Below are 25243 nucleotides of genomic sequence, written 5' to 3'. Positions count from 1 at the left end.
CACGATATGCCTTTGAAGTCAATGAATAACCAAGAAAAAATCCTTCATCAGCCTTGACATCGAATTTGGTCCGACGTTCTTTGGAATTAAATATGACGCACCTGGAGCCAAACACATGGAAGAATTTAACATTAGGCTTCCTATTGTTTAAGATTTCGTAAGGAGAAATGAGAAATCTTTCGTTAACGAAGGAACGGTTCTGAGTGAAACAAGAAGTTGCAATAGCGTCAGCCTAGAAGTAGAGAGGAAGATTCGCAAATGATATCATCGTCCTTGCAGCTTCAGTTAGAGAACGTTTCCTCTTTCAACTACACCATTCTGCTGAGGAGTATAAGGTGAATAGAAATTGTGAGAGATCCCTTTTCCGATCAAGAATTCTTCAAACGCATGGTTCTTAAACTCCGAGCCATTGTCACTGTGAATTTTCCAAACAGGCTTTCGTTGTTGAAGCTCAACCTGCTTGATGAAGTCTATCAGATTCTGCATTGCTTCGGATTTCTGTCTAAGAAAAAACACTCAAGTAATCTATAAAAATCATCAACAATCACTCAATTGTACGTGTTACCACCAATGTTTTCAATAGCAGATGGTCCACATAAATCAATATGCATCAATTCAAGTGGTTCAATAATCTTCGTGTTTATTATTGAAGAGTGACTTTTCCTACTTTGCTTTCCGAGTTCACAAGCAGCGCACAGATGTTCCTTCTCAGATTTCAGAAGAGGTAGACCGCGAACAAGATCACCAATTACTAGCTTGTTAATATCCTTCAAGGTTCTAAATAACGTAAGGCGTGACTTGACGACAATGTCAAACCTCAAGCTTTTCTGAGTCTTGACGAGCCACGCCGTTTGTAAGGCGTGACATAAGGTGGCAATTTTGTATATAATTAATATTTTTATATGTATTTTCAACTATTATTCAGTTTTATACACATATATGAGTTAAGGCGGATTTTTGGTAAAGTTTGGCGGCAGGTACAAGCCTTGGAGCCATGGCGAGCTTTTTAGAACCTTGATATCCTTGAAGTTCAGATGGGAAAGCCTTATGTTTCATAGCCAACTATCATCCGAAGATGCTTTCGTAAGAATAGATGGTTTCCCTTTGATCGGATTCAAGTTTAGTGGATACATCTCTCCCTTTTCTTCTAGACTTCAGAAGCACTGCCTTAGATTTCTTTTCAATAATCTCCGAACCTTCATCATCGAACGATACCTTTAATCCTGTACCAACAACCAACTGCAAAACACTTATCAGATTGTGTTGCAGTCCCTCAACGTATGCTACCTTCCGAATGGAGAATTCGCCTTTCGTAATCATTCTGTAGCCTTTTATTTCTACAGTAGCGTTATTTCGAAACTTCACTCTACCACCATCCGATGATGATCTAAACTCGCATAAGTCTTCTCTTCTCCCAGTCATGTGATGAGAACAACCGCTTTCGAAATACCATTATGAATCGTACTGTTCGCCACGCATTACCTGCAAGAATTAGAGAGATTTAGGAACCCAAACCATCTTGGGTCCTTGTGACGATTTATTTTGAATAGGAAATATCATAGTTTTATCAACCCAAAAAGATTTTCTATTCAAAACATGATTCTTCCCTTTTTCTACTTTGAAAACTTCAACTTTATTGTCACAAAGATTAATTTCGACAAAATTATCTTTTCGTAGAATGTACTCTCTGAATATCGGAGCCATTCTTTTTGAAAATGCCTTTCCCTTCATTTTCAAATTTACTTCATATTCCATGAGAGTAATCTCTGTTCCGAAACAACTTTACCTTTACCCTTAAAATCATCTGAGTTGTTGATAGGTTTTGAAAACTTTGTTTTTGGAACTAATTTGGCATTTTTAAATTGGTTTCGAAACTTGTGATTTTGGAGAAAAAATTTGCTTTGCTTTCGGAATTGAAGAGGAATCAACTTTTTGATTGGAAGATCGTTCTGAACTGACAGAACTTTGATTTGAATTCTTATTTTTCCAAAAACACTTTCTTTCTTTCAATTTTTTCCTATATCTAGCATTCAACTGTCTTTTCTTAGCAATTAGCTCTTCAGCTGATTTGTGAATGTTAGCTTTCGGTTTCTCTTTTCTAACTGGCGTTTCTTGCTGTTCTGAAGAGGTTTCACTGGGAACATCTTTTGTGCCACTAGGTCCTGCCTGATCATAACAAAGGTCAACATGATTCAATGGTTCTGAAACGTATTTCCCTTTACTTTTCCAAGAGTTCATTTCTGAAAGACCTTTTGTTTCATCTGCATTTTCGATTGACTTGGACCAGAAGAATTCATCGCATCCATTTGCATTATCATTATTAACCAGGGACGTTAATTCCGAAGTATCAGTTTTGTCCGGTCCTTTTGTTACGAACACTTGATTGGGAACAGTTTGAACCTTTGGAAAAACTATTGCCTTTTATTTTAAAACCTTTGAACTTTTATTTTCAACAACTATAACAAATTCAACTGAATTTTCAGAAATTAAACTTTTCTTAGGTTCGTCAAAATTTTGTATAAAAGATGAACAGTCAACTTCATCCTCAACAGAAATCTCACTCATTTCACTTTCATTGAATCCAGAAATATTCTCAGGATCATGAGTATTTTCCGAATTCAACTTCTTGCATAATAATTCATACTTCTGCATGGAAGTCAACTTGATTTCTTCCTTATCTTTTTCAGTTAAAATTTCTTTCAACATATGTTTGTGTTCTTTGGACTGAATGTATTCTTCTATTTTCTCAAGTCCAACACGATAAGAATCAGAGACATCATCAGAAGAAACAATATATTCACATTTATAACAATCAACATCAATTTCATCATCTTTCAATTCAAGAAAGGGTCAAATCGATTTGTGCAAACCTTTCCCTATTTCACAATCTAAATGCAATTGAGTAATATTGAAATATAAACGTTGAGCAATTAAACAAAAAATATTCCTTTGTTTCAAAAGTGTACGGCTATCTCTCTTAAGATAAATAACATCATCATGTGACCTAGTAAGCTCTAATTCCAAGGCCTCTATGCTTAATCTCCTCTCTTCACATTTAAATGTTGCCCTGTTAAGTTGATCAGTCGGGTTAGAATTATTAAGAGGAGTTCGTTTTAAACTATCACTAAAATTAGAAACAATATATTTTAAATCATCTAGTTCGGAATCATAGTGAGAGACAAAAATGTTAAGAGATTTGAGTATAGAATGTACTTTATCAACCACCTTCTCGCATTCTTTCACTTGCTTCGAAACGGTCTTCAAAGCAAAACAGCTTTCGGAAGCTCGACCACCATCAGTAGCGTATCCCCTTTGTTCCGAAGCTTCGTTCTAAACCATCAAGCACTTTTCTTCATAACCCTGAAATTCCGACTTTGCCACAAAGCACCCGCCATGTGTGGGTTTCTTGACCTGATCATTCTATGAGTTTGTTGACCATACCTCGACTCGTCCATCATCATCGCTTCCATCCTAAACAATCAACACCGACTTCACTTTTGATGCTTTCTTTTTCCTAAGCTCCTCTATCTTCTGTAAATAATATGCTTCGTCCTTTTCATTTTCACTCTTCTCATTTCGTTTCCTTAATATAAACTCATTCGCAAAGTGATTCTTGACATGACAGTAATTGCAATCATAGCCTGAATCACCCAACAACTTCTTTTCCTTCTTCTCGTAGTCATTACCTGAGTTCTTGAAACTCTCATCTCTAGACTTTTCAGAACTTGGATTACCCTGCCTTACCTTGTTCCCGTAACGAGATTAATTCTTCTTATAGAACTTCTTGGAATTGGACACCAAAAGAGCCTTGTCTTCTTTTGAGATTTCGCTTTCCGAAAGGTCTGATTCGGAATTTTCTTCTGCAGTCTTCTTTCCCTTCGCAACCAATGCTAATGATCCCATGCTTGAAGCAAGCTTCACATGCTTTGTTACTTCATCTTCGTGAGATCTCAAAATGCCCACAAGTTTGGCTAATGAGTAATTGGGTAGCTTTTAAACTGTTCGTGTGCCTTGATAGTGGAAACAACAGCCTTCCATTCAGATCTAAGTCCATTCATGAACGTGAATTTTTGTTAAATAACTTCATGCTTAAGATTATTTTTTAGCATTCTGCTTAACAAATGATTGAAACGATTGAACGTCTGATCTAGCTTCTCATCATATTTTTGTACAAACGCTCCAAACTCTGATAAGAGCAATGTTTGCACAGAGTGTTCTAAATCAACATCACTTGAATAGAGCTCCTTCAGCCTATCCCGTATTTCTTTTGCAGTACTACATGCGCTCACAAGACGAAAAGTATCTGGAGGAAGAGCAAATCGAATAATCCTCATAGCTTTTATGTTAGCCATAAGCTTATTCTTTTCATCGTTTGCAACATCTTTATGTTCAAGAATGAGTGTATTGTACTGAGCCAAAGTTTTGATCGGCTGCCTGGTACCGGAATACGTGAACGTTTCTTGCGTTATTGAATGCCATATTGTGGCTCCATGTTCTTCGATTCCAAGAACATAGTCTTCGAAGTGCAACGCCCAAACTTCATAGTCTTGTGGGAAGAGGATTGAAATCCTTGTCGTGGATCCAATACTACTTGAGAGATTGAACGAAAGAGAGTGAGGATCTTCGTTAGCCATCTTATCAAGAATTTACAGACATTAAAATAGAACCAGATGTGTAAAACGTGAATTGAGTTCAAGGGTAAAACTTAAGATCTAGATTTAGAATCTTCAATTGATTGAGATGACTGAGATAGCAAGAACAAATCTAAGCTGAAAAGAAAAACCCTAGCAAAACTCGACAGAAGAATAGAAAATTAATTACACTATCTCCTCCTCTGATACCAATTGTGAGTACAATAAATATGGTTGATAGATTCTATAATAAAGAACGTCAATTTAATGACATGAAAACAAAGATCAAAAAGGTGCCAAATGCTTTGATTAATCAACTCTAGAAGAGTTCTCAAGAACTTCTCTGTAAGAGCGTACAAAAGGCTATTAGGGTTGGAAAAGCGTTAACCCTAATGATACATGCATGCACTATATTTAGTCTAAACTACAAAGCTAAGCCGAGAATGGACAGGCCCAAACCGGAATAAAACAAACTATACTACGTACACATTTGACACAACACTATTAAACCCAACAGATAGCCGATGTTTCTGGCCACCCATTTGTAGGTTAGTCTTCTTCTAATCAAGAAGGAGAAGCAATAACATAACTAGAAATCGAGAAGCACTTCCAGTGCTTGCCTGATTCGAAGAAGGAGGAGGGCGAAAATATTGGTGGTTCGGTGGTTGAATGGTACGTGAACGGGGCTGCTTCGGCAGTCTCCTTGTTTCTTTTTTTCATTTTGGGAAGAAATCAATTGTCTTAAGTAGGTGTTTGGGTTTTTTCTTTGATTGCGGAGAAAGAAGATAGATCAACACAATGATCTCAGGGGTGTTTGGTTGCTTCATTTGACAGAAAAGAATGAAGAAGAATGATGCTGATGAGGCTGTGGTTCTTCTTGGTTGCAGGTAGACACGAGTTTAAGAACCAAATGTTCTTACTAGAAACAAGATGCAGAATAAAAAGAATATGGATTGGGTTTGTTTCATTTGATTGAATTCATTATTTAAATAGATAAAAAAAAATCAATCTCTTGATGATCTTATTGCATATTTGTGAATCTTTGATAGATATGGAGTATACTGTAATATATTTTGAGTGTTATTCTTTCTCTTGCTTGAGTGATCTGTGGATCGAGTTCAAGGAAGGAAAGCAGAACATACGTGGGGTTTTTGTTTGAGTATAACATTTTTGTACTTTTAGTTAAGTTTTGTAAGCCAAGAATTGTACAGTGTGTAAGAAAATGATTGTGTTTGTGTAGCTGTCAATTTATATTGTTCATTTGACTATTATACATGTGTTTATTATTATTATTATTATTATTATTATTATTATTATTATTATTATTATTATTTTACCAAAGTATAATATTCCATTAAGTTTTAAAAACAGATCTCGTTTTGCGTGTCCAATTCTCGACGTCGGGAAAATTTTCTGATAGTGCCGATTGGTAGATTTTAATTCTACAATACTAAAAACCCGAACGGATAAAATTTTTGAGTGGTAAAACTCTGGGAATTTGCGTTTAAAGTTTCGCGATTAATAATTATGAAAACGTCTGATTTTTCAACTTTTATAAATATTTTTACTAAAAATATTTCAAATATGAAATCAAATATTAGGCTATAGCCTGAGTCCAAAAATGCTTTCGGAATTTCCATTTGAGGTGTGGTGGCCAGGATAGGTCGGGATTGACAGATGGTGACATCCGTGAGTTGATCGCTACAGAGGTAGCGACTGCTGTTCGGGGTGTCATCCCCGGGGACTTTAAGTCCATCAAGACCGCTATGATTGAGTTGTTTGACGAGTGCTACACCGTTGTGGTTGAGGCTGATGTTGTTGCAGCTACTACAGATGTTGCTACTGTAAGGATTCAGAAAAGGGGGGGAGAGAGATCATTCCAGTATCGGGACTTCAGCAACACGAAGCCCCCAGAGTTTGATGGAGTCAAGGACCTGATTGTTGCGATGAGGTGGTTGTCTGTTGTGGAGGGCTACTTCTTCACATGTTCGTGCCCAAATGACTAGAAGGTCAAGTAAGCCTTGAACCTTCTTCAGTTAGGGGTGAAGGATTGGTAGAGGCTAGCGACTGGTACTTATTCTCCTACGGAGAACGATGTAGTAACTTGGGAGCAGTTTTCTAAGATGTTCCACACTATGTATGTTCCCTTGGTGGAGAGAGAGAGAGAGAGAGAGAGAGAAAGAGAGAGAGAGAGAGATAAAGAGAGAGAGATAGAGGTTGGCTTAGGACTATCTCTTTGAGACAGACAACAAAGACGGTGACGAAGATCACCAAAATGTTTACTGAGAGGGCTCTTTTCTACCCTGAGTTGTAACATCCCAAAAATCAGAGTAAAATTTTCATTTTTCAAAACCAATCCAAAGACCATAATTGTTTACAAAATATTGTTCCAAAAGTAATAATCATAAACCATAATATCCCAAAATCCAATATCATAAAATCAGAAGGATATACACGATCACAAATTTGCTTTTCCCCGGATCATCTGAAGTACCCGAAACAATAAACTGAAACTGTAAGCCAAAGCTTAATGAGTTCCCCCAAAGTACCACACACAACCATACAGATAACAACATGAATACATGAGCCTTCATCCTGAATGGACCGCCTCTCAAGGCTTGTAACCTATCTGGACCGCTCTCAGAGCCTTCAGCATGACTGGACCGCCTCACTAGGCCTACAATCTATCTGGACCGCTCTCAGGGCCTTCGGCCTGACTGGACCGCCTCATAGGCCTTCAGTCTATCCAGACCGCCCCGGGTGTCTTGGCCTTCAGCACAAAGTTGGACCACCTCAACCCAACAAACCATGCCATGTCGACATATACAATAACAATCAATAACCATCAACACAGATAATCATACAGATCTACCAGTCTAACATATACTCAATGAACTCAGGTAATGATATAGATCTGCCAGTCTAGCACATACTCAGCATAGCATTAATCCAATATACCAGGATACATACTCCAGTGGGTCGGCATTGGTGCCTTCGACCCACAAGCACAGTGAGGAAAACTCACCTCACAATCTGACGAAATAGCTGACAACATGCTGCTCTAAATACGAACGCTACCCATCACCTTTACAATAAACAGTGACCTAATCTCAGTCCACAACTCAAAATAACCAAAATATCCCTAGGTCAAAATCCTGGTCGAAGTCAAAAGTCAAAGGGTCAACCTAGTCAACTCGTCTGAGTACGCCCAGCATACTCAGCTTGTACGCGCGGCGTAATACACATTTTGACTAGATTGTAGGGAGTTGACCATGTACACGCAACGAACTATCAGGTACACCTAGAGTACGTGTCTACCAACTTTCCTTTCTAATAAGTGCTTAATCCATTTAGACACTTCGTCCAAAACCCAGATCTAGTCCCAAATGATGTTCTTAATCATAAAGTTTCCAACTTTATGATCTTCCATGGCTATAAAGTGCCCAACACCAAAACCATAACTTAACACAAAGTCTAAACTACTAAAGAGCATGCATGGAGGGATATGGACAATCAAGATTCCATTTTTATCACTTTAGACACCCTAAAACGTCCAGGACAACTCATTGTCTAGAGTAGCTCATACTCAAATGGACCAAGGCTATGGGACTAATAAGCACAAACTCCACCTCTAACAATATCTAAAGGAACAACCAACAAGTTCATAGCTTTATACCTTTAAATGAAGCTTGAAGGCAAGATACTTCTGGATCCAAAGTGCTTTACTCTTCTAAGATGGTTTCCTGTCCTTCTCTTTCCTTCAAGGACACCACAGAGCACACTTTCAAGCTAGAAATGCACACACAAGGAATTAGGGTTTGCTTGGGACGAAAATGGGGATGGAGGATGATGAATGAAGGGGGTCTTGGGAGTTGAGGATGTTTAAATAGGGTCCAAATCCTAAAAATTAGGGTTTGACTCCACACCACGTACGCCCAGCGTACCTGATAAATCCACGCTTTTCATTTAAAGGCTAAAGGGACCAACTTTGAAAACAATTTTTATACTAGGGATTAAAGATGTAAATTACCTTAATCGATATGTTACATGAGAATGCTTTATCAAACGAGGCTCAGATGTCACGATACTTGAGCATGCTCAAGACCCAGATTCGGGAGTTTGTGTCTACCCAGCGATATTGTACCCTCGCCGAGCTTCAGGATGCTGCAAGGAGGCGAGAGATTGAGATAGAGACCCAGACGAGGGAGCAGTGTTAGGCTCCGATTCAGTCCCATCCTACATCAAAGCAGTTCAAGCCTACTGATTCACAATCAGGAGGTCAGAGGGGACGCACTTGTGGCAAGTGCGGCAAGGTCCATGAGGGTGTTTGTTGGTTTTCTTCTGGGTGCCACAAATATGGCAGGGAGGGCCGTATTGTTAGGGATTGTCGTTAGAAACCCCCAGTACCCAGCACCAAGATTTGCTATCACTGTTATTAGGTTATCCATGTGAAGGCCAACTGCCCCTTGCTTATAGCGAGACCGGTACAGGCTCCAGCACCGGTTACTTTGAGGATCACAGATGAACGCCAGGACAGGGCGGATCCCCCGAGGGCTCGAGGTCATGTATTCCAGCTCACAGCAGAGGGGGCCAAAGTGGTGTCAGACGTTGTTACTGGTATGTTTTCATTTATTATTATGTCAAATTATTTTATGGTATGCTTAGCTTTATGATTCTGATAGGTACCTTCTTAGTAAATTCCTTGCATGTTCTTGTGCTTTTTGACTCGGATGTGAATCGTTCCTTTGTGTCCCAGTCCTTCAGTAGGAGTTTTGACATGTCTCTTGGAGAGTTGGAGTGCCCACTGCAAGTTTCCATTGACAACGAGCATGGCGTTTATGCATCGTGCGTTTTTCGGGGTTACGTTTTAGAGATTTTAGGGGTGTCTTACCCGATTGATCTAATCCCTATTCCCATGGGGGATGTGTGAATGATAGTAGGGATGGACTGGTTGATCATGTTTGGTGTGATGATTGACTGTGAGGGTCAGCGGGTGGTAGTTAGAACCCTAAGTGGGGAGAACTAATTATTTATGGAGAGGGTACTAGGGTTGGGTCAGCCTTTTGTTCTGCTACCAGGGCTCGACAATATCTGCAGCATGGGTGTATGGGTTGCCTCGTGTATGTGGTTTACACTCGAGTTGGGAACGAGGTTTTGGTTTCGGATGTGTCTGTAGTCAAGGAGTTCCCAGATGTGTTTCCGTAGGAATTACCCGTTGTGCCTCCTGAGAAGCAGGTTGAGTTCAGGATTGATTTGGTTCCTGGTGCGGCCCCAATTGCTAAGGCGCCGTACATATTATCACCTCTAACCTTCTGGAGCTGTTACGCAAGAAGTTTATTAAAACGAGCAGTTCTCCTTGGGGAGCGTCGATCTTATTTGTGAAGAAGAATGATGGGTCCCACAACATGTGTATTGATTATCGGGAGTTCAACAAGTTAACGGTGAAGAACCGTTACCCACTTCCATGGATTGATGATCTCTTCGATCAACTGTAGGGTGCATCTTGATTCTCCAAGATTGATTTGAGGTCAGGGTATCATCAGATGCGAGTCAGGGAGGAGGATGGGGAGAAGACAACGTTTCAGACTCTTTATGGTCATTACGAGTTCGTGGTGATGCCTTTTGGGCTCACCAATGCACCAACGACATTTACAGATTTAATGAATCGAGTGTGCAGGATGAAGCTTGATCGATCATTTATTGTATATATCGATGATATCCCGGTCTATTCCAAGACCAGGGAGCAACATGAGGAGCACCTTCAAGAGGTTCTGGGAGTTTTGAGGCAGGAGAGGCTTTATACCAAGTTCACAAAGTGTGAGTTTTGGTTATGGGAGGTCCAGTTCTTGGGACACCTTGTTAACCAGGAGGGGATTCTTGTCAACCCGACCAAAATTGAGGCAGTCATGCAGTGGGAGGTTCTGAAGCATCCCTCAGAGATCATGAGTTTCTTGGGATTAACATGGTATTATCGGAGGTTCATTCAAGATTTCTCCAAAGTTTCTCTACCCCTCACTCTTCTGATGAGGAAGGGCATGGATTTCCGTTGGGGGCCTGAGTAGTAGGCTGCGTTCGAGACGCTGCGATAGAAGTTATGTGAGGCCCTGATGTTAACACTTTCGGAGGGTGTGGAGGATTTTGTTTTGTTATTGTGATGCTTTGATCACCGGTTTGGGGGTGGTACTCATGCAGCGAGGGATAGTTAATGTGTATTCATCTAGGTAGTTGAAGCCACATGAGGTTCGATATCCGACGCATGACCTAGAGTTGGGGGCAGTGGTGTTTGCCCTCAAGATTTGGCGGCATTACCTATATGGGGTCTGGTGTACCATCTACACGGATCACAAGAGTTTAAGATATCTCATGGATCAGCCGAATCTGAATATGATACAGTGTAGATGGCTTGACGTGGTCAGTGATTATGACTGTGAGATTCTTTATCACCCGGGGAAAGCGAATGTGGTCGCTGATGCTTGAGCCACAAGTCGGCTAGTTCTTCTGCTGGGAGCTTATGTATGCGGATTGCTATCGACTCACCACTTCTGGATTTGATTATGGGGGCTCATTCCAAGGGAGTCAAGAAGGAAAATTGGAAGCAGGAGCGTTAGGGGTGAGAGTGACAGGTTATCTACCGATAGTCGTGGATTGTTGACCTGGTGCGGTCGGGTTTCGGTGCTAGATTTCGGCAGGATCCGACAGACTGTGTTGGAGGAGGCATATAAGTCCAGATTTTTGATACACCCTGGAGCCACCAATATGTATCGGGATTTGAGACTTAATTACTAGTGGCCATGCATGAAGAGAGAGATATCCTGGTATGTTGAGAGGTTCTTGACCTGTCGGATGGTCAAGGTCGAGCACCAGAGGCCGCACAAAAAGCTTCAGCCCTTGGAGGTTCCCATGTGGAAATGGGAAAAAATCACCATGGACTTCATCACTAAGTTTGTTGGGGATCAGAAATGGCATCGACTAAGTTCTCGCACGATGGCCTGGAGTGCTGCAATCGAATGCCTGGTCCTAGAGGGCTGAATGCGCTATATAGGTAAGATTGCGCCCTTTCTAACACCAATTGGTTTTAGATCAACCGGTAGCGCTAATGTCCAACAAGTGGTATCAAAGCTAGTGGTGAGGGTTCGATTCTCTCAGGGAGCAATTTCTGGGGGGGGGGATTGTTGGGGGTCAGAAATGGCATCGGCCAAGTCCTCGCACGATGGCCTGGAGTGCCACAATTGAATACCTGGTCCTGGAGGGCTGAATGCGCTATATGGGTAAGGTTGCGCCCTTTCTAACACCAATTGGTTTTAGATCAACCGATAGCGCTGATGCTTAACAAAGTTACCTCGGACAGCTAAAGGATATGATGTGATATGCGTTATAGTGGACCATCTGACCAAGAGTGTCCAATTTCTAGCTATTCATGAGAGCTCCTCGGTCGAGAAATTGGCCGATGTTTATGTGCGCGAGATCGTCGCCCGACATGATGTTCTGGTTTCTATTGTATCTAATCGTGATTTTCGGTTTACTTCTCAATTTTGGCAGAGGTTCCACGAGGAACTGGGCACGAGGATGCACTTTAGCATTGCTTATCATCCGCAGATGGACGGATAGAGTAAGCGGACCATTCAGACACTTAAGGATATGTTGAGAGCTTGTGTCATAGATTTTGGTGGGATTTGGGATTCCTACCTTCCTTTGGCTGAGTTTTCTTACAACAATAGTTATCACTCCAGTATCGGTGCATCGTCGCTTTAGCTTCTGTATGGGAGGAAGTGTCGTACCCCAGTCTGTTGGGGAGAGGTCAGTCGCAGGTTCATGGGAAAGACCGGGGTAGTCCTTCAGACGACAAAGTTTATTCAACATATCAGGCAGAGGTTGCAGACAGCCCAAAGTCGGCAGAAGAGCTATGCTGATAGACGTCGATCCGAGCTGGAGTTCCAGGTCGACGATATGGTCTTACTGAAGGGATCACCCAGGAAGGGTGTAATACGCTTCAGGAAGAGGGGCAAGTTGGGGCCCCAATTTATTAGGTCGTTTCGAGTGATCGCCATGGTAGGAATAGTGGCCTATCGATTGGATCTGCCTGATCAGCTTCACCAGATTCACATCAGATTTCATGTTTCTCGGCTACAGAAGTGTGTAGCTGATGATTCAGCAGTGGCCCCTTTGGATGATATTAAGGTTGATGATCGTGTAAACTATATTGAGAGGTCAGTTGCAATTTTGGATAGGAAGATGAAGGCCTTGCGCAACAAGGTGGTATCATTGGTCAAAGTCCAGTGGCAACATCAGAAGAGTTTCGAATGGACTTGGGAACCCGATACAGAGATGCGAGAGCACTATCCTGAGTTATTCACAACATCGAACTTCGAGGACGAAGTCTGATTTAATTTGGGGAGAATTGTAACACCTCAATTCAGGTAAATTTCTGTTTTTAACCCTAAGTGAATATTTGTTGCATTTTGGGTCCTTACGTCATGCGTACTTGGGGCGTACGCATGGCGTAGCTCTTCAAAGTGGGACGCGGATTCAAGTGAGTATGTTGGTCGTACTCCGTGGTACGCAGGGCGTATGTGACCAGTGAGCAAACCTTAATTTTTGGGGTTTTAGCACTATTTAAACCTCCTTAACTCCTTGAGACTCCTTCATTCATCAGCTTCCATCTCCTAAAACCCCCCTTGAAAACCCTAATCCATTGTGTGATTATTTTGAGATTGAGAGTGTGTATTTGGTGTTATTGAAGGAATGAGAAGATTGTGGAATCATCTTGGAAGCTCAAGTCATATTGGATCCAAAAGTATCTCACCCTTAAGCCTACTTTGGAGGTATAAATTTTGGATCTTGATGCATATTTGCTTTGGATCTTGCTAGTTCTTAAGTTTTTATGCTTTTTAGTCCCATAATCTTGGTGTTCATGAGTATGGATTACTCTAACCCATAAGGGTTGTCCTTCCAAGCGTTTTTAGGTGCTTAGAACCATAAAAATGTGATCTTGGCCCCTTTCCTTTATTCATGCATGAGATATGAGGTTTTGGTTTGTGTATTAAGTTAGGTTTAGTTGTTGGACCCTTGCTAGCCTTGGAAAGTCATAAAGTTGGAAACTTTATGACTTAGAATGTTATTTGGAGCTAGAATTAGTTTTGGACGTGATGTCTTAATCGATTAAGAACTTAATAGAAAAAGAAAGGATGTCAGCCGAGTACGATGGGCGTACCTGATGGTACGCTGCACGTACCTGTTCGAGATCCCATAATCTGGCCAAGAGTACACTACGCTGGGTGTAGTGGTTGAGTAAGTTGAGCGTACTCAGTCTAAGTTGACTCCATTGACTTTTGACTTTCAACCTTTGACCAAGTTTGACTTAGGGGTATTTTGGGTATTTTGAGTTGTAGATTGAGTTTAGGTCACTGTGTGTTGAATAGGTGACCTGCAGAGTTGACACTTGGAGCAACATTCTTTTCTGCTATCTTTTCAGACTGTGAGGTGAGTTTCTTCACTGTACTTGTCAGTCAAAGGCACCAATGCCTACCCATTCGATTATGTATCCTGGATATAGGATGTTGCTATTTTGTAGTGATCTATTAGATCTGTATGATTATCTATTTGTTCGTTATATGTTTATTTGTTGCATATGTCTACATAGTGCGGTTGGGTTGAGGCAATGCTGCTTTGTGTGGAAGCCAAAAAACATGGGAGCAAGCCAGAAATAAGTTGTGGGCTGAATAGGCATGTCAGGCTTATGATGTGGGCTCGGGAGTAATTCAGACATGAGTTGTGGGCCAGGAAGGCAAGCCAGACTAATGTTGTGGGCTCATGGGTAATCCAGCCCGATGGTTGTGGACCCAGTATACATGTTGTTATATGTTTGTGTGGTGGTATTTTGGGAGAACTCACTAAGCTTTGGTTTACGGTTTAAGTGTTATGTTTCAGGTACTTTAGATGATCGGAGGAAAGCAAAGGCGTGATCGTACACATCCTTCGGCGACATGTTTTGGAGATATTATGATACATTGATTTTGAAATATTTGTACTTGACATTGGTTTCTTATGACCTGGGTTTTGGTTGGAAACTGTGATTTTACTTTAATTAAAAATGAAATATTTTATTGTGATTTTTGGGACGTTACATTAATCACCTTGATGGTGAAAAGTCATGAAATATATTCATATACTTTAACCATCTTGTTCGACATCTTAAAGACTCATGAAGCTGATATCATGGAAGAAATCAAAGAAAAATATTATGATGGTCCTTTTGCTCTCATTACGAAAAAGGATCATTTGAATCAATTTGTTTTTTTACGAAATAGTTAAACCTGATGGAGAAAATCATGCCCTTATATTTATCAACAAAAAAAGTTCTATAGGAAGCCATCATCGAATTATCGTTTTGTAAACATTGGTGGTGACAAGTCTGGTTCAAAACCTAATTTCGAAGATAAGAACACAGTTGTTTCGAAAGAGATCTCAAGTGAGAAGAAATTGACTGGAGACTCTAGGTATGATTGTAATTACTACAATAATAAGAACCATTTTGGCAAAGATTGTATGTTGAAGAAGAAAAAAAAACTAAATGAAGACTCTGAGTATGACTGTATAAACTTGCAACTCTTACAACCCATCTTGTGGCATGCTCCCACTTTCAAGTGTGATTAAGTATCAATAATATACCCTCTCAATTTTGATAACATACATATCATAGATTACATTAAGGTAATGTATTTCCATCAAAACAACATATATACCGTCTAAAAGATATCAATAAAAGACTTGTAAGTTGTAACATCACATATATCCGATATCTATTGATAATATCAATGTTGTGAAAAAGATTGATATTAGCTAGTCGATGGACTAGGACTAATGGATTAATCAGTTAGGCATGGATTAATCGGGTGATTAAACAGAGATTATAAATTGCTAATTCGTTAAATTTTAATAAATTAAATACGACTAATATCATAACAAAATTTGTAAATACCTCTAATATCATGAAAAAATAAGTTAATATGATTAATACAACACTAATCATTCCTCAAATAATTTCTATTGAGATAAAACTTTTTCAAAGTGTTAAAATTTCATCGTTTGTTAATGTTTCGTTTATTTTATTGTCAGAGATTAATGGTATGCGTTTTCTAATCAGTCGAGCAGTGTCTAGAAACTAATCAGAGATTTATCGGACCTAGTTATATTTACAACACTTGATAATATACAAACTAGAATTCTACAAAAAATAACTTTGGTGTTGCACTCTCAGATGCAATGACAGTGATGTCGAATTTTCGAGTCCTAGTACTATAGACCAAGTAAAACAATAACAAAAAAATACATTCCCAAAATTTTTCTTTTAATATAATTAAAAAAAGCTTCAACTTATAGAAAAACAAGCCATTAAAAACATTCAAAATGTCTAAAACCTAATAACAAACACGTTGCAACACTTTCATGGGCACACATAACATAAAACCTAAAAAGTGGTCCCACTATATACTCACTTGCCTTCAGCAAATCGTAACCGTTGATCATCATCTATCACCAAACGTCTCTAATTCATCCACGTATCTAACCTCTACATCATTGGATTAACATGATACCTCGTGGCTCCTCATTGTACCACGCTTACATCTTTTCCACCGTTGGATCAATGATTCATCCAACGGTTCCAATCACATCTCCCTTCTCTCTGTACTGAATAACCTCTCTCCGCCTCTGTAACGTGAAGAACTAAAAGAAAAGTACCAAATTCTCTCCCTCTCTACTTTCTCTCTCTAAGAGTTATATATAGTTTCTCTCTCTAGAAATTGGGCGAAATGCAAGAGCCAACTGCGACAAGTTCGTTGGTGGCGAGTTTACCTTCGAGTAGTGAGAGATCTTCCAGCTCTGCTCTTCATATCGAAATCAAAGAAGGTGGATTTTCCTTTGACTTGTTTTTCAGTTTCTGATAATTTGATCTCGATTTCGTAAAATTTAGGTGTATAAATTGAATGTACTTATGAATTTCTGTATCTATTTCTTCTGAATCGAATTCCTTTATGTCATTCATGCATACCCACATGATCAAGCTGAAGCATAAATGTTTATGTGTGTGTGTTTGAGCTGCATTTCTAATTTACGAATTTTTAGATTCGGCAAATTAGTGACTTGAAAGAGATTATTCTAAATGTGACCCTAAATTGTTGTTCGCGATAATAGGAATGGAAAGTGATGATGAGATAAGAAGAGTGCCGGAGATGGGTGGAGAAGCTGCCGGAGCTTCAGTTTCTGGCGGAGACACCGGATCAGGTGCTGGTCCAGACCGGGTTCAAAGCTCAAACGCTGGTTCAAGGAAAAGAGGCAGAACCCCAGCTGATAAAGAAAACAAACGGTTGAAGAGGTAAACCGGAATCTAAATAATAAAAAACCGGACTTTTTTTATATGTTTGTTGTTCAAATTTTGTCTTGCCACGTCAGTATATATCGGTGTTTAAAGTCTGGTTGACGATGTGGGTCCCGCGTATGACATCTCATAGAAACGTGGCATAACATGTTTTGTTCCTAGCCGCTTTTTCTAAAAAATAATACCAAACTTCTACGGAAGTCTTAGAAATAACTTTTTTTTTTTTTTAAAAAAATTTATAATCTATATGGTAGTTATTTTTTGAATTTTTATTAATCAAATCATAATTACATATGAATCGTATTTTAGGCGTAAGGCAAGAAGTTAAAAATAAATGGTTAAAAAACTATTTTTTTTACAAAACATTGAAAAGAGTACAATCAAATACAAAGTAAAAGTTTATGTTCACAAAATACTCATGGGTATTTTCATATTTTGTGAACAAAACGTTTTACCTTAGTACTTTTTTTTTCGAATAATGTTGCTTTGTGAAAATCAAATAGTATGTTATATATATATATATATATGCAATTAACCTCCTTTTTGAAATTATTGTATTTGTAGTTTTAAATAAAACTAACAACTATAGTAACTAACAAGGGTGTTTGGAATTGAATTTTAAATATAAAAAACGTTTTTTGGTAAAAAAGTGTTTAATATCTTATGTGTGGTAAAACGAACTTAAAATTTTTTTTGGATTAGTTTATCCGGTGCCGTTTTAGAATGCTTGGCAAAAACTGCTTATATCTTAAGAAGAAAGTGTCTTAAGTTTAAAATAAGGGCATTATTGTCCGAATATGTTAAGGGCAATTTAGTCATTTGTTGTTTGGCAAAGTAGGTTGTTACGCAATAGAGTTTCGGCTCAACAAGCAAGGGAGAGGAAGAAGGCATACTTGAACGAATTGGAAGTACGAGTAAAAGAAATTGAAAAGAAGAACTCCGAACTTGAAGAGCGACTTTCAACTCTCCAAAATGAGAATCAAATGCTTAGACATGTAAGTCTCTCAATTTATCATTATTGTAAATATAACAACAAAAAAAGAAGTATGTACCATTTTCCAAATCAAGAGTAACAACAAAAAAATAATTTTGTGTGGCTAAATCGATAAACTATAAAAATACAAATAAAAAATTATAAAACGCACTATTTGAAGGCCCACATAACCAATATATTGTTGTTTGTTTTGCAGATCTTGAAAAACACTACAGCCGGTATGCAAGAAAAGAAGTAGACATATGATTAGAAGTGGAAACGCATACATGTGCAATCCGAATCATCGCTTGAAAATGGAAGGGTTTGGTTTAGGATTGAGACTTGTTATTGTGGTTATTTCTTTTCCTAGCAAACATAATGGGAATCCAACCATCTTTACGTACGATTCGATTAAAGATCTTGAAGTCATGTAGGTGGTAGTGGGCTGTGTTTCTAAATGACCAAAAAGATGTAAAGTATTGCGTATGATATGGGTTTTAATTTTTAGCACAAGTAACGTGTCTGTGAAACAATGGTAATCCTACTATTTAATCGGTCCATATTAACAAGACGTATGTTGGAGGTCTATTGCGCAACACTATTAATATTTTAGGTGTGTTATGTTTTGAACAATAGATCTATTGTGTAAAATTCTGTATTTTAACCACTATGGGGGTAGTGGTGATTCTAGGATTTTTTGAATTTTTTCAAAAACATAAAGGTTTTAAAATAATTAAAATATTTATATGTAAAAAAATTTAGGCATCGGAGGCATGTGCCCCGCCCCCACACCTCAAGCCTTGTATCCACTGGTGGGGGGCATGTTTAAGTGAATTTTTTTTACAATTGATTTTTATTTAATACTAGCAAGACATTAGAAAAAAAAAATTATAAAGGAACAACAATGATTGGATTTTGTAACCAAGAAATCCGATTTAAAGTAGCTTTATGATTATGAGTAACAAACCAATTGAATGATTAATCCACTATCAACTGAAAATCATATCTTTTTTACACTACAGAAGATCCAAAGCACCCACCCGATGGTCACAATTATAGATTTGATAGTCATCTTTTAGACAAATGCAAGGCTACCAAATCAACCCAAGGGAGAAAGTCATTAACTAGATCAAAAGGAGGAATCTATAAATCTATCCATCTAGCAAATGCATTCTGACGCTCAAACGGTAACTTCACACTTCAAGAAAAGTCGTGTCATGTCTTTTGTATCTTTCGAACACACAAAATACAAAATAGAAGGTACATGTGATAGAAGCAACATGATCAATATGGTGACTATTCTTCAATGTTTTTATCTTGTTTCTGGATTGAAGATAAGTTTACAAAAATCAAACATCTTTGGTGTTGGAGTTAGGTGGGAATAGGTGGTTGAATTTGCACATTTTGTTGGGTGTAAACCTGATAAATTACCTTTCATTTATTTGGGGATTCAGGTTGGTCAAAAATGAGCAAGATCATGGGTTGGAAGCCTATTCTCGAAAAAGCTAAGAGGAAGATGTCAAACTGAAAGGTTGGTACTCTTTTGATTGGAGATTGGTTAGTTCTATTAAAATCTATTTTGGGTGCGGTAGGAATCTATTACATGTCCCTTTTTTTAATGTCAGTCGTTGTTGCTAAAAACTTAGAAGCTTGTCGATCTAAGCATCTGGGGTGGTGATGATGATCATCGTAAACTTTCATGGGTGAAATGAGATTTGGTTCTTGCTGATTTGTCCAAAGGAGGGCTTAACGTTGGAATTTTGATTGCTTTAAATTTCTCCCTACTTCAAAAACGGAAATGGCGTTTCTTCAATTTTGATGATTCAATATGGGCAAAGTTATCAAATAAATTTATGGAGATAAGGCGGTCTCGATACTGAGTATAGATATATCTGAGGTCAAGGTCCGTGGGCGAAGATTCTTGCCTCTTTTTCTCGTATGGAAGAAAAAAACATTCTTCCGGTTTCGATAATGAAAAGGAAACTTGGGAATGGGAATCTTATCCAGTTCTGGAATGATATTTGGCTTGGTGATCAAAAATTGCCGACCCATTTTCCTCGTCTTTTTTGTTTAGAATTGCATCTAAATTGTACTGTTGTTGATCGTTTACCGCCTTTAAGTTGGAGGTGGTGTTGGCGTTGGGATATTCGTGGAGGAGAGTAAAGTACTCAGTTAAATGATGTGAATATACCTCTTATGGATGTAATGTTGACATATAAAGTTGATACTTGGTGTTGGAGCATTAGTTCATATGGAAATTTCTCTGTAGCGGATACTAGAAGATGGATAGACAAAAAGATATTACCATTTGCTGATACTTCTTCTAGATGGAATTCATTGGTTCATAGGAAAGTTAATATTATGGCGTGGAGAACTTTGCTAAACAGATTGCCGACTCGTTATAATCTTGATAAACATGGTATTGATGTGTTGTGTATTATGTGTCCGATATCTACCATGGTTGACGAGCAGCTGGATCATCTTTTTGTTAGGTGTGAAGTTGCGGCCATAATTAATAGGGAATAAAGTAATGGGTAATCTTCTCATTGCTCAAATCAGAAGAGTACAAGCATATATATACCAATACAATAGGGCCTATACCAATATATACATGGGCTACTGTTGTGAGATGTTCGCAGCTGGTTTGGATGCTGAACGATGGATCCGACTTGGGTGCCTGCCTGAGAACACAGTCACAAAAGAATCGTTAAAGGACGACCGAGTGTTCTCCCGGGACGTCACTCCGACGATCAAGTTAGTTTTCTGATAGAGAGAGAAAATCTGAGAGTTATTCTCATAAGAGAGAAGATGGATCCCTTCCTTGAGGCGGAAGAGATCCTTTTGTACTTGTTACTAACGGATCGTGGGGATCGTGCCTCAAACGTGGCCTCCTCTTAATGGGAGAGTTATTTACGCTAACTAACTATCAGGTGACGTCAGTTCTGGGCCTCACCCGGGCTATTTTTTGCCTTCTCATTGGCTGTGAGTGAATGAGAAGATCACATGGAATGTTCTTACCATGTGATGAGAAATGAGCTGCTGCCTTGGCCTTGGCTCGCTTAGGCCAAGACCGGGTCTTAGCCAAGGATGTAACGTTTCTGTTACATTTTCCGTTACACTTAACGTGGGTAACGTTAACAAATCCCTTAGGCCAGTAGACTCCTGCGTTCGTGACGTAGCGGAGTTGTTCTGGTCTACTTACAGACACGTGGTGGCCTACTACTGGCTGCTTGTGCAGTTGGCAGGGCGAAATCGCCGTTGTTCAGCAGTTTCATCATGAGGACGGTTCGTTGCCTCATTGATTGCATTAAAACTCGAGTTCTTCCTAGCATTTCCTCATTGCTTTCTACTTGTTTATTTTTCCCTTTTGTTCTTGAGAAAACCCTTCCAACATTTCCTTCGTATTCTTCATGGCTACTACTCGCGCTTTAGGAAGAGATCTTACCCCTGAGAAATAGGAGTCTTTCGAGTTCCGGTTCGGGTTCGTTCCCGAACACGGCGTGAAAATTCCCCTGTCCGACGCGTCACTGTACAGCCCGCCGGAGGGCAAAGTTGGGATTCTGATCGCCCTATTCGAGGCAGGTCTTCGTTTGCCTACCACCGATTTCTTTAATCTGATCATTCATGAATACGGGTTTTCGGTGAGAGAGTTGACCCCTATTGCTATCAACAAGATAGTGGGCTTTGAACTCCTTTGTCGTGCCCTAGGCCACTTGCCGACCGTTCCTGCTTTCAAGCACTTCTTTAACGCTTCCACCCAGTCGGGGACTCGAACCCTTTCCTACCGCCGGGGAGTCCCTATTCTTATCCATGATAAGAAGTTAAAGAAGAACTGGCAAGAGAAATTCTTGTGGGTGAACGATGATCTCGTGGTACTCAACTATCCGAGGACTAATGTGTACGTCGACCGTGCCCCCGTGTTATTTGGCGTCGACAAGGAACGGGCTGATGTCCTGGAGAAGATCAGCATCACCGGTGAAGATTGGCTTGACTGTTTCTTGGCCGCCGGCGGGATGAGTGCTGCTTGGAGGGCTCGTGGGAAGATGCCTGAATTCTTTGTTGAGAAAGAGGGTATTTCTTTTGCTTTTCCTCGCCCCCCCCCCTTTTAAAAAAAAACAAACGAAAAAGATTGGCAAGTCACGTTTGTAGATGTGCTATGGCTTAACCGGCATTATTTGTTGTTTTTACCAGGTGTGGAGGAGACTGTTTCTTTGGAGAAGGCTTTTTGGGGTCTTTATGATGGCGAGCTTGAGGTTCGCGACGTTGACCTGGTGGAGGCTCTTCCACCTCATTTTTCTGGCCAAGGATTCGTGACGACTGCCGGTGCTGACAGTGTTACCGGCGCTGGTGAGGATCCGGACCTACAGGACGTTGTCTGTTGGATTATGTGTCTAAGCCCATACCTATAATTGGTATGTACTTGACCCGATAATAGCATGGTCCATTTGGGTTGTAACACTCTGGAACAATTTGATAGGATGGATATTTGAGGAAGAGGTTATTGTGATTTATTAATGTATTATAAGTATAATATATTAATTGATAAATCACATTATTTAATTAGTATTGATCAAGAATTAATTTAGTATTAATTTAGTGATCAAAAGAAACTGATTAAAGTTACAGGGACTGATTAGGTAAATCAGTAATACTTTTAGTTGGACTCATGACTCATGTTGATTAGAGTTGGACTAAACCTATGTGAGAGTACAAGAAGGTTTAGCCCAAAAGGCCTAAGAAATATGAAGAGTAATTAGGGTTTGCATGGTTGTAATCCTAAGCTATAAAAGAAGTCCCTAACACCCTAAAATCCCCCCCCCCATGCACAGTAGAGTTATAGCTAGCCGATTTTGATCTCCCAAACCTCTCACTCAAGTTCATTCTCTTGTTCTTGGTTTGTTATAAGACATTTGAGGCATCACACTTGAGGTGCTAGGCTCCTAAAGGTCAAAGACAAGCAAGCTACTACACAAGGTAATCTTCTAACTGTTTTTATGACTCAAATGTTACCTTGCATGCTAGTTTAGGCTTTATGCTTTGGAAAAACAATGTTGCATGTATAATTAGAGAAAACTTAGATCCAAAGCATTAGGTTGTATGTGCACCGTAGGAATGTTAGAGTACATAAAACCCATCAGTGGTATCAGAGCCATGGGTGTTTTCTATTATATTGATGCAGTTGTGTGATTTTCAAAAGCTGAAAAATGACAATTCTGGATTCTGCCAGGGCCTACTCGACGAGTCCATCTACGAAATCGACGAGTAGGTGCCTTATGAAGATGAAATCGTCGAGTTCATTAGTGCAATCGACGAGTTGGTTCATCAGATGGCAGAATTTTCGATTTTTTGACCTGTTTTGGATTAGGATCATTACCACAAACTGTTTTAGTTCATAAAATTTGATTTTACTAGTATGGTAATGTTTATCCCCATCCAAAACCATGAAGGTTGTCAAATTTTAAGATAATTACTTGATTTTGTGAAAAACTAATTATTTGTAAAATTTGAAATTATCTTGTAATATGAATCAAATTAGGTCAAATTGGTAAATGATGAATTATGTGATAATTGGATTAGTTAAATTTGATCTTGTGTTTCTTGAAAGGTTCCATAACTTGTCCTCAAGTTATGGAATATGAAACATCCTTATTCATGTAACAATTAACTCTTGTAAGTTATAGAATTCAAGAGGTCTTGAAAGGTTTCATAACTTGTCCTCAAGTTTGGAATTTGGAAGGTCTCATTCATGGAACTTAAAAATCCATAAGTTATGGAAATTAAAAGTTTAGACAAGTTACAAAACTTTCCCTCAAGTTTTGGAACTTGATGAGTCTCATTTATGAAACTTTAATCCAAACCCTAGAATTTTAAAAGTTTAAAATTCAACCCTTATACTATTATAATATTAAGAGTTTAATACCTATATATATATATATATATATATATATATATATGTCAGTCTTACCGTTAGTACGCCTCATTCACGAAGTCGGTCTATAAGGGGGTATAAGGTTACTGCCTATAAAATGGTGGTTTAATGGGTGTCCACTCTCACCCACCGCTTCCTTGACCGGTGGAGGGTCGTTAGCCGAACGGGTAGGATAGGACATTAATCTTCATTAATAATTATAATGATAATTATTAAAGTAACTAAAATTTTATAAATTCCCAATCTTAGTTACTTTAGGAAAAATGTGAAAATGGTGCTATTCCATGAAATTGCACTTTTCACCTTGTTAAGTCGTTAGTGGAGCATGTGTGGTTAACCGGCACACTAATTTGGGACTGACAATGTGTGGCAAAGGGTAGCTTGATGTTAATCATGGATCAATGGAGCGTGTGTGGTTAACCGACACATTGATTAGGTGATTTCTAACATTAAGTGTAGCAAACTAATTTGCATGGTTATTCACACCTTGTTTGTGATCCTCGGCATCCCAATCACAAACTTGAAGGGCATAATGGAGATTTAAACATGTCATTGAAAAGTTCGATGAATCTCAAAAGAATCTAGGAATTCCAATTCATTTAAAACTTAATAATTAATTTCGTTTTTCATGGTGGAAATTGGTAAATCGTCATTTACCTACCTTCAAATATTTTGCAATTGGATTACGACATCCCTCTTCCGAATTGTAAAATATTGTGTTGGGTCCTAGCCTTAATATTTCATTTGGGTGCTATATTAAGGATCATTATCTAATCTAAACTTTGTCTTTCTTTTCAGATGTCTTCCAACACTGCTTCAAACCCAAACCCTTCAGGCTCTTTCTCCCTCATGAACTTATGTAGGAGGGTCATATTTGATGGATCGAACTTCAATGATTGGATTCGAAAAATCCGAATGGCCATTCGCTACGAGGACAAAGAATATGTTCTCAACAAAGAGCTTAAGGATATTGATGAATCTACCACTACTCCCGAACATATTGTTGAATACAAGGTCCATGAGAGGGACGCGACCAAAGTGTCGTGTATTATGATTGCTACCATGACTGTTGAACTTCAGAAGTCCTATGAGGACTTTTGGCCTTATGAAATGCACCAAGATTTGATGGAAAGGTACCATCAAAGTGCTCGGCAGGAAAGGTATGAAATCATAGCCTCCATGATTACTACCAAAATGAAGGATGGAGAGTCTATCACGGCCCACTTACGAAAGATGCAAAGGTTTGTGGACCGCTTGCTGAAGCTGAATGTCAACTTCGATGAAGAGTTGGCCATAAATATTATTCTACACTCTTTGCCTCCTTGTTATCAGTT

The 25243-nt window shown here is 39.0% G+C and overlaps 2 protein-coding genes across 2 annotated transcripts; one reads left to right on the top strand and one right to left on the bottom strand.

The window, feature by feature from the left end:
- Nucleotides 1–1065: 1065 nt before the first annotated feature.
- LOC145111556 (uncharacterized) lies at nt 1066–1422 on the bottom strand. Its single transcript, XM_079047825.1, has one exon. The coding sequence runs from the start codon at nt 1420–1422 to the stop codon at nt 1066–1068; it is 357 nt and encodes a 118-aa protein (XP_078903951.1).
- A 14933-nt stretch (nt 1423–16355) lies between these two features.
- On the top strand, nt 16356–18566 carry HY5 (Basic-leucine zipper (bZIP) transcription factor family protein). The gene is made up of 4 exons (XM_079052940.1): nt 16356–16538; nt 16824–17004; nt 17846–18002; nt 18198–18566. The coding sequence occupies exons 1-4, from the start codon at nt 16442–16444 to the stop codon at nt 18237–18239; spliced, it is 477 nt and encodes a 158-aa protein (XP_078909066.1). The 5' UTR covers nt 16356–16441; the 3' UTR covers nt 18240–18566.
- The last annotated feature ends 6677 nt before the right edge of the window (nt 18567–25243 follow it).

Source organism: Lactuca virosa, chromosome 5 (assembly GCF_052849685.1).
Source record: "Lactuca virosa cultivar CGN04683 chromosome 5, Lactuca_virosa_CGN04683_v6, whole genome shotgun sequence".
NCBI classification, from domain to species: domain Eukaryota; kingdom Viridiplantae; phylum Streptophyta; class Magnoliopsida; order Asterales; family Asteraceae; genus Lactuca; species Lactuca virosa.
The sequence above is the reverse complement of the archived record's forward strand: the minus strand, read 5'-3'. Positions and strand labels throughout refer to the sequence as shown.

What these genes read in the sequence shown, in the direction of transcription:
- HY5 (XM_079052940.1), top strand. Translation starts at nt 16,442, where the DNA reads ATGCAAGAGCCAACTGCGACAAGTTCGTTGGTGGCGAGTTTACCTTCG. An exon ending in GAAAACAAACGGTTGAAGAG is followed by an intron (nt 17,005 to 17,845) that starts GTAAACCGGAAT and finishes TTGGCAAAGTAG; the next exon opens with GTTGTTACGCAATAGAGTTT. An exon ending in AGAATCAAATGCTTAGACAT is followed by an intron (nt 18,003 to 18,197) that starts GTAAGTCTCTCA and finishes TTTGTTTTGCAG; the next exon opens with ATCTTGAAAAACACTACAGC.
- LOC145111556 (XM_079047825.1), bottom strand. Translation starts at nt 1,422, where the DNA reads ATGACTGGGAGAAGAGAAGACTTATGCGAGTTTAGATCATCATCGGAT.